This window comes from Trametes versicolor, assembly GCF_000271585.1.
Source record: "Trametes versicolor FP-101664 SS1 unplaced genomic scaffold TRAVEscaffold_12, whole genome shotgun sequence".
Classification (NCBI taxonomy): Eukaryota; Fungi; Basidiomycota; class Agaricomycetes; order Polyporales; family Polyporaceae; genus Trametes; species Trametes versicolor.
The window spans coordinates 2,159,691-2,168,299 of NW_007360332.1; the positions used below are offsets into that span (position 1 = coordinate 2,159,691).

Genomic DNA, 8,609 nt, shown 5'->3' on the forward strand with positions numbered 1-8,609 from the left:
ACACGGGTCCTAGAGCACGCTGCACGGGAAAGAAATTCATATCCGGTGCCTTTGAACAGAAGGCTATGTTGTGCGCCTGCAACACAATCTATGCAAACGTCAAGTCACTCGGTACAGCTACGAGATCGTCATCAGGTGGTGAGCCACTCATCCTGCAATAGCTGAGAGATCGTTGGCCTGTCCACTGGGTCAATCGCCAAGCACTTGCGCAAGAAACGGCAGGTAGCGTTGATGTCCTGCGCGCTCAGGCCATCACACAACATCGCGAATCTGCTCTCGAGGGAGTCTTGACTCCCACCGACTCTGTGCTCAGCGCTAAAGGGAATGCCTGCGACAGAAGGTCAACAATCGTTCATGAATGCATCTATCGGAGCTCACCTTGGTGATCAATATTGCGCCGACCGTTCGCGCAGCGTTGTACGAAATCCACAGGGAGAGGCCCAAGACGATCGTAGAGAATCGCCAGGTATTCGTCCATGGTGCGAGAGGGAAATGCTGCTCACCTCGTAAGCAAATGGAATATCTAAAAGGTACAATAGCGTGAGGGACCATCACATGAAGCGGAGCTCTCGGCACGAACCAGGCAGCCAACGGCCCAAACTTCGACGGGGTACGACCACGCATGTCCAAGTATCATCTCTGGAGCGCGCAGCTCGGTTGGTGTGCAGATGAACGTATCCGGGCGAATATCATCCGCACGTATGGCTAGCCCACCGGTTGTGAGATCACAATTAGTCGCAGAAGGTATGTAACACATACCACTACCATAATCGATGAGACGGACGTGCAGGTTCGCATACGACGAGTCCAAGCCAAAGTTGGGGAGAGGCTGCGACCGTACGGCCGGTATAGGGTGTGGCGATACGCGTGGGTCAATCGGGGGCGAGTCCGCATAGATCTGCGGCGGGTTGTTCGCAAGAAAGCGATCGATTTCTTCGGTGCTAGTATCCAATTCGACGAGGATATTCGCTAACTTGACATCTGCGATGCACGTGAGTGGGTATGAGGTGCATACGCTAAAATTGACTGGCCTGTGTGCACCCTTTGAAGCTTAAATTCCAAGAAGCTGAGGCCAAGAAGGACTTGCTTCGTGACCGTCTTCACTGCGGAGAGCGGAAGGTGGCAGGTCGGGGAAGTCTGGAGAATATTACGCAAAGATGCGCCGTAAGGAGTAAAAACCACACAAAGATGTTCACCGTGTGCGCTGTCTTCGGTAAAAGACCTCTTGATTATTGCGCAGTGCCTATAGCCAGGATGCGCTAGGTCCGACACCTGAAAAGTAGACATGCTCTTTGCGACCGCGGCCTCGTAATAGAGATCATCGTATTCGGCATCTGTGGCGACGACCGACAAGACTTTGATCACGACATAGCGATGCCCGTCAGGCCTAGAGAATGATATAAGTAGTGGGCTCGTTGGTGCGAGAAGCGCAGAAGCACGCACATTGTCTCCTTGGCGAGCCACACACTGGAGTTGGTGCCGTATCCGAGTTTTCGCACGATCTTGTACTGACCACCGCGCAGCGTCTGACCAAGCCGCATGGGAAAGTACCCATACGGCCCATCTTCCGGGCTCAGCGTATAGGGCTCCTCGTGGAAAGCGGTACGGCGGGGGTCAAAGCCAGGGTTGGTGGCGGTGAGCGAGCTGGCTTCTGACGAGAAATGGCGGCCGGGCGACGTCGCATCCGAGCGCGAGAGTGGAGAAGCCGGCGGCGTGGGTGAAATAGTGGCGGAGCGCAGGATGCTCGCGCTCGCGGCTGACGCTAGGAGAGGCCGGCCAGTCTGAGGGCTTAGCGGCGAGTGCGGGCGTGTCGGGGACCTCGCGAGGTCGGCGAAGAAGTTGAAAGGCGAACGAGATGGTGAATTGGGCATTTCGAGAGTCAGCGCTCCTAAGTCCCAGCTTGAGTGCAGTCGTCGTACCCACACGACCAAACAAGGCGCTAAGTCCCACGCTAGCCGTGCCACTGCGGCCCGTTGACGCTGTCAGTCAACGACCCACCACTCCTTCTGCTCGCATCGTTGCACTCAGCTCACATTCTTACAAGAGACCAGTCACCGCCGACCTTGGCTCGTGAAGCTACAATCACTGGTCAGGAGTTTCAACATCCAACGACCACAGTGAACGTGACCGTCGTCCAACTTTGGCAAGTTGGGTTTCTTCTCCCGGCTCCATGCGCGTGCACTATTGTCTGCCGCTTTACAATCGTACCACTGCTACTGCACGGTTTCAATCATACCCCTTCCAGTCTCTCAGTGGTGCGCGGCCGACCTTGACACCACCTTATGGCCGCTTCATCAAAACTTTCGGACTCATTGTCCTCGCTACGGTGCACTCCACCCCTGCCAGCCTGAGACTCACTACTGTAGAGATCAGACGTTAGCGGCGCGTCACAGGTCACAGAGACCTCCGCCCCGCCGCTATTGGCCCCTCGGTCACTGGTCACCGAGGCCGCCGCCGCTTGTGACACAGGTACCACACACCGTAGCGCCGGCCGCCGCTGGCGCGGCGGCGGTAGGTAGTGTCACAGTCGCCGCTCCGGACGGTGCGGTCACAGGTCACCGTGGGCCTCGCCGCTCCGCCGCATCGTATCCAACCGGTCACACCCAAACCCGCCGCCGCTAACGTCTGATCTCTACAGTACTCCTGCACGACTCCTCCGCAGCTCTTCACACTTACGCGCATCACCCGGCCGCTGGCTCTCGTCAGGCTCAAACGTCAGCCCGCCGCTCCAGACCACCGACCCCGCCTTCGATCCTCACCTCGCCGCATTCCATGAGGAGCCTTACATGCTGAGCCCGGAAGACGGGCAGCCGTATGGGTATTTTCCAATGCGGCTCGGCCAGGCGCTGCACAGAGGTAAATACACGGTCATGCGCAAACTCGGATATGGCACCAACTCAAGCGTGTGGCTCGCTAAAGAGACAATGTGCGTACCCCCTCCTTCATGACGCACGGGAGCTGACTATTGGAGCGTGCTCTCCAGGCCTGACAGGTATCGCTATGTTGTGATCAAGGTCTTGTCGGTTCCCGCCACATACGCCGAATGTGATGAGCTCTGCTACGAGGCTGCTGTTGCAACGAGCATGGCGACATTTCGGACATCGGACACGACACATCCCGGCTTCCGGCACTGCGCGATGATTAGGAGCAGATTTATCGAGGACAGTGCACACGGTGAACATCTCTGCGTGGTTCTCACTCCCTACGGCACATCTTTGCGTGATATTCTCGAGACCTCTCCGACCTCCCGCTTCCCACTCCGGGCAGTGAAGAGGGTCACGAGGCAAGTCCTTCTGGGCCTCAGCTTTCTGGAATTCAAGCTTCAAAGGGTGCACCCAGGCGAGTCCATTCCGAGTGTTGTATATCACATCCGCTCACGCACCTCGCAGATGTCAAGCTGGCGAACATTCTCGTCAATTTGGGAGCCAGCACCGAACAAATCGACAGCATTCTTGCGAACGACCCCCCGCAGATTTATGCGGACTGGCCCCCGATCAACTCGCACATATCGCCACATCCTATACCGGCCATACAGTCTCAGCCTCTCCCCAACCTTGGTCTAGATCCATCATATGAGAATCTGCACGTCCGTCTCATCGATTACGGCAATGGTATGTGGGTTCTTCTCTTCGCGACTAGCCATATCTCACGTCCCGGGTTCTAGTCATACGTGCAGGCGATATCAGCCCGGATACTTTCATCTGCACGCCGATCGAGCAGCGCGCGCCCGAGATGTTACTTGGACACGTGTGGTCGTATCCCATTGAAGTTTGGGCAGTTGGTTGCCTGGTGCGTTCCGAGAGTTCTGTGTTCTGCGTTTTTTTATGACGTGTTCATCTCTTATAGATATTCCAAATGCTTACGAGGCAGGCGTTGCTGTCATATGGATATATCCCTGATCTCTGATTAGAGCACGGGGCGTGATCCATCTCCGTCTCTGATAAGAGGTCGCATCTCTGGATGTATCCAGAGATGATCTGTGGATATATCCACAGTTGGCTCAGCGCCCCTGCTGTCACCTTCCTGTTTCGGTCTGATGGCGCTCCTCCGCACGCGTGGCTGCTTCCCCTTTTGGTCCTTCGCGTCTAGCCCGCTTAATGCTGGCTTCTCGGTGGGTGCCGGGAAGTGATCGTTGCCCAAATGCGGTAGGCCTCACTAGGCCCTTCGCATTGCGCACTCTGCGGAGTTCCAACGGCTCGTTTAAGCGCGGAATCAGTGGACTTAGTTCCGTTTACGGACTGCCCCTACTCAACGCCTGCCAGCCCTGATGACATCACTACCGTGCCTCATCAGGCTGTTGCGGCTTTCCTTAATTTGTCGTCGGCGCCAGCTGCCGCCCAACAAATCTGTCAGAATATGTCATAGAGCCTCGATTGTTCGAGTAAGGCAGACCTGCTGTATCCCCCAGTTGTTAGGATTCGATCTCCGAGACATTCGGAAACATATTCACCTTCTATCATACAGGCGTCGCAAATACAGAATACCGTGAAGCGAGCCGCGCACGTCGCTAATCGTTACGGGCAAGTTCCCTTTCATTTCAAAAGTATCTGTGTGCCTTTCATAAGACTCGGACCCTGCTGACTGGTTGACCGTCTGACCTTTTCATGCACACAAGCTGAAGATATATTGGTCAAGATCGCGAGTACAGTATATAGAAGGCGCGGTCACATGTATAGGACGGCTATTAGTCTCAAGATTAGCTATGGTAAGGTGGGGAGATAAACAAATGGACGTCGCACACATCATGCTCCAAAGCGCACAGGATCAAGACTACAGAGATATTGACAACGATACTGATTACGCGTACCCTCCCTTAGTTGCGCGAAGCTCGAGTTCTGCCGCCCCCACGCTTCGCAGGAGCCCGCTTCTCGTCAACCTTGACCCGTTTCGTTGCAGGAGAAGCCGCCGGCACGCTGGGGGAGGCGTCTCGACGCGGTGGAGGCCGGTGTGCACGCATCGGGCGGCCAGATTTCGGAGGCGGCATGGAATCGTCCTGAGTAGGGGTAGAAGACTCTGTTGCGATGGATACGCCGGCCGAGGGAGGAGCAGTCATGGTGGACGGAACGGCGGTCGCCGCAGTCGAAGCCGCAGCCTTGGCGGGCGGAAGTGCACCGGCTCGTGACAGCCCGGCGAGGAGCAGGAGGGCCTCGGTCGCTTGGGCCTGCGCGGCATTGAGCGAGTCTGCGGTGTGCGTGGAGGTAGCCGACGATGTCGCACTGGCCTGCGATATAGTAGCGAGGAAGGGCTGCAGGCGAGCAAGCGCAGCGGCCTGCTCGACGTTCAGCGAGGTGGTTGTGAGCGTCGCGAGAGCGGATGGTAACGTCAAGGTGGGCTGTGCGGTACCAAGCGAAACGGGAGCGAGCGTCGCGGTGGTGGGCGCGGACGTTGCGGTGGCGTGCGCGGACGTCGCGGTGGCGGGCGAGAACGTCGCGGTGGCGGGCGAGGACGTCGCGGTGGCGGGCGAGAACGTCGCGGTGGTGGGCGAGAACGTCGCGGTGGCGGGCGAGGACGTCGCGGTGGCGGGCGCGGACGTCGCGGCGGCCTGAGACGTCTTGGCAAGCACGACGGGGTCCACCTGAGCGGGCGCGACGGTTGGAGCGGTGTTCCCCTCAGAAAGCGCGGGCGTAGGCGTTGCGACGGAGAGAAGATCAGTAATCGATCCGCCCTTCGTCGGTACGGTAAACATCCCCGTGGTAAAGTCGAAAGGCGTGTCAAAAACAGAGGCGTCATACACTTCGTCGCCATCGTCGTCGCCATCGTCGGCGGCGGCGAACGCGTAGAGAGAGTCCAACGCGCCGACACTGCTGCCAGGGAATGGGATGTCCGGATAGGGGAGTGGCGGCGCGTTGGTGATGGACGGCTGAGCCGCCGGGGGGCTGATCAGAGGCCCAGAGCTTCCGGGAGTGGGTGCAGGTGAGTGGCCGGTGACGGGCGTGCTGGACGAGGAAGAGCTCGACCCTATCTTAGATGGCAAGGGAGTGGATCGGTCTTCTTTGTGTGCGGGAAGCTCCGAGCCGGTGTTAGACCGGGGGGACGACGAAGGCTCCGTCCGAAGAGCATCACCTGGCGTGAGTGTTGCATTCAATGACCTTGCAAGTCGCTCTTCTCGGGCTGCAAAGCGGTGAGAACACGACCAGGTTAAGCAAGAAGTTGGGCCTCACAATGAACCCCCTTCGCGAAGAACACGAGGGGACGCATGTATTTCTCTTTGAAGTCCGGAGTTACCTGTCCAAACGTATGCCCGGACGGGTTCGTCCCAAAATGGATACTGAGAGAAGTGAGTTCCTCGGTTCCGATCGGCCATGCGACAGACGTACGCAAAGCTTCCGATGTCACCGCCTTCCTCCGGAGAGGGCCCAGCCCCCATGACCGTAAAAGACCATCCGGTGAGCTTAGCGATAGGGACCATGACTTTCTCGATCCAACGGGGAGCCGCATTTATCGCACTGCGAGCGCACATACCATTAGCAATATGTATCGTTGCAAGGAGAGTAAAACATACGCTTGATACTCTTGCGGAGTGTGACTGGATCCGCCCTCTGGCGTATCAGCGGGAACGGCCGCGAGGACCTTCTCCTTCGCAAGTTGCTGCTGCACGGCGGCATGCACCGAAGCGTCCGATTCGTTGTACATCTTATCTACCACCTGACGCGAGATGCTCATGGATTCGCTGCGCGTGAGCTTCCTGCCCAAAGTAGTACGAGCTTCGACGAGAGCGGCTTGGACGGCGGCCTTCTTCTCGGCATCATAGTAGAGACGATAATACACTTCCCTCGGTTGCGCGCCGCGCGACCCCTTCGTCTTCGCCGTCAACAACGAGGCTGGCAGCGAGGCAGAGCTTCGCGCCGCGCGTGCCTTATTCTTTTGGTTGTGGAACCAGACTTTGATTTTCTGGAGAGGCTGTCATTGGCTGCATCTCTGAGATATATCAGAGGACGTACCGCTTCGCGTTGCGATCGCGCCACCCCCAACGCCTCCTTCTGTTCCGAACTGAGCTTCTCCGGCACGCCCTCTCTGAATAGGGAATCCTCTTCCGGCCATAGCACGAACCATGCATGATAGACTTCAAGAAGCCAGCCACCGTAGCGGCCCTTCTTCGAGGCATCTTGGCAGGCTGGCATCATGGCCATCAGCCAATCCCATTGCTGAGGCGTGGTCCAGCTAGCAGGAGCCATCTGTATACAGAGTCGTGAGTGGGGTATGTCTCGCGAACGAATCGTCTCAACGCACCGATATGTAGGGATGGCGGGGAAAAAAAAAAGGAGGATGTAAAACGAACCAGCGCGCTTACACGCTTTTTGGTAAAACGACTAACGCTCATAAGCCATAGATGGAAGTAGTACTGCTCTCCACGTAGAAACTCGGGGCCTTGATGCCTTGAAGGTCCGGCCTTACGCTGTCAGTGCATGCCCGACAGCCGCTCGAGACTTCCGCCAAGATATAAAGTAGCTCGTACCGCGTCCTTGCCCCCCATCTCCTCTTCCCACCCGAGTTCCCAGTCACTCATCGCTCGCTCGTCTTCACCCGGCATGGCGCATTACGTCCCTCCAAAGGAGCGCGGGGTCGTGTCTGACGACACGACCCCCCGTTACACCCTCGCCGAGTTGGCCGACATGCTCCAGCGTCTGGCTGCAGAAGACGAGCGTAAGTACATTTTCATGATTTGTAGAGCCATTGTCCTCACCCGATGTCCTCAGGTCGCCGCTGTACTGGCTTTGCGCCCCCGTCAGGTCCGAACAGCCTGCGACAAGAGAGTCGCGGTGAGTACGGTCTGGTGCCCCAATATGGAAATGATATTGATGGTTGTTGTTTAAGGTTCTGACCGGGCGGACAGTAGCGCGAACGACCCCGGCGATCGCCGATACTGGGACAACGTGTCGCCCGACTCCTCTTTCCTGAACGCCCACCTTCCTTCCATCCTACCTGAACCCTCTCTCGTCCCCGGTGCTCCTGCTCAGCGTCAAGAGCGATCTCTTGACGAAAAGGAGGACGGGAGGACGGAACCTGATTCGAACTCCGGAACATACTACTCCTCGCGCGCTAGCAGCCCCGACGACGACTCCCCCTTTACTAGCGCTCCTCTTCCTCCTTCTGCCAGATATGGACCTTCCTCTACCAATCCATATCGTTCCCTTTACCCGACTTCGGCTCCTTCCACTATGCCTTGCGCTCCCTCCTCCACCGCGATACCCCCACGCGCCACCCCCGCCAATAATCCCGCCTATACCCTCTCCTGGAGCAACCCCTTTGCCTCCCCTGCTATCGTCTCATCTACCGGCATGCATCATAGCTCTACATCGTTCCCCGACCCCCCGTCACCAGCCACTCCTTCCCTGCACGTCGAGGGGAAGGGGAAAGCTCGCGTGTCGTCGTCGGTCGCTACTCATCCCGCACGCCTGTCCACCAGTGGCACCCGTCCAGAGCCGGGTGCCCTGTCGTCGGCGTCGCGGCAGTTTGTGGCCGTCCCCAGTCGTCTCTCCACGGTCAGCTCGTCGGACGCGGCTTCCGCTGAAGCCGCGTCGCCCGCCGCGCCTGCCCGCCTCACGCCCGCCGCGCCTGCCCGCGTCATGCCCGCCGGAATTGCCCGCGCGCCAACGCCCGCCGCGCCT

General features: G+C 58.1%; 4 protein-coding genes across 4 annotated transcripts; 2 read left to right on the forward strand and 2 right to left on the reverse strand.

Moving 5' to 3' along the window:
* Positions 1–131: 131 nt before the first annotated feature.
* On the reverse strand, positions 132–1,871 carry TRAVEDRAFT_133785 (kinase-like protein; the record flags this gene model as incomplete). Its single annotated transcript, XM_008045759.1, is given in 6 exon segments — positions 132–301; positions 379–498; positions 556–705; positions 763–1,016; positions 1,028–1,387; positions 1,444–1,871. The coding sequence occupies 6 exon segments, from the start codon at positions 1,869–1,871 to the stop codon at positions 132–134; spliced, it is 1,482 nt and encodes a 493-aa protein (XP_008043950.1).
* Positions 1,872–2,282: 411 nt separating this feature from the next.
* Positions 2,283–3,906, forward strand: TRAVEDRAFT_52907 (kinase-like protein; the record flags this gene model as incomplete). Its single annotated transcript, XM_008045404.1, has 6 exons — positions 2,283–2,326; positions 2,639–2,926; positions 2,984–3,174; positions 3,390–3,611; positions 3,665–3,789; positions 3,847–3,906. The coding sequence occupies 6 exons, from the start codon at positions 2,283–2,285 to the stop codon at positions 3,904–3,906; spliced, it is 930 nt and encodes a 309-aa protein (XP_008043595.1).
* Positions 3,907–4,813: 907 nt separating this feature from the next.
* Positions 4,814–7,507, reverse strand: TRAVEDRAFT_52908 (uncharacterized protein; the record flags this gene model as incomplete). The annotated part of the gene is made up of 6 exons (XM_008045405.1): positions 4,814–6,111; positions 6,162–6,268; positions 6,318–6,446; positions 6,503–6,891; positions 6,942–7,175; positions 7,457–7,507. 6 exons carry the CDS (start codon positions 7,505–7,507, stop codon positions 4,814–4,816), a joined length of 2,208 nt encoding a protein of 735 aa, XP_008043596.1.
* Positions 7,508–7,529: 22 nt separating this feature from the next.
* On the forward strand, positions 7,530–8,564 carry TRAVEDRAFT_52909 (uncharacterized protein; the record flags this gene model as incomplete). Its single annotated transcript, XM_008045406.1, has 3 exons — positions 7,530–7,644; positions 7,698–7,760; positions 7,816–8,564. Coding segments are annotated over 3 exons (927 nt in total), but the record flags the coding sequence as incomplete, so codon positions are not given.
* Positions 8,565–8,609: the final 45 nt, after the last annotated feature.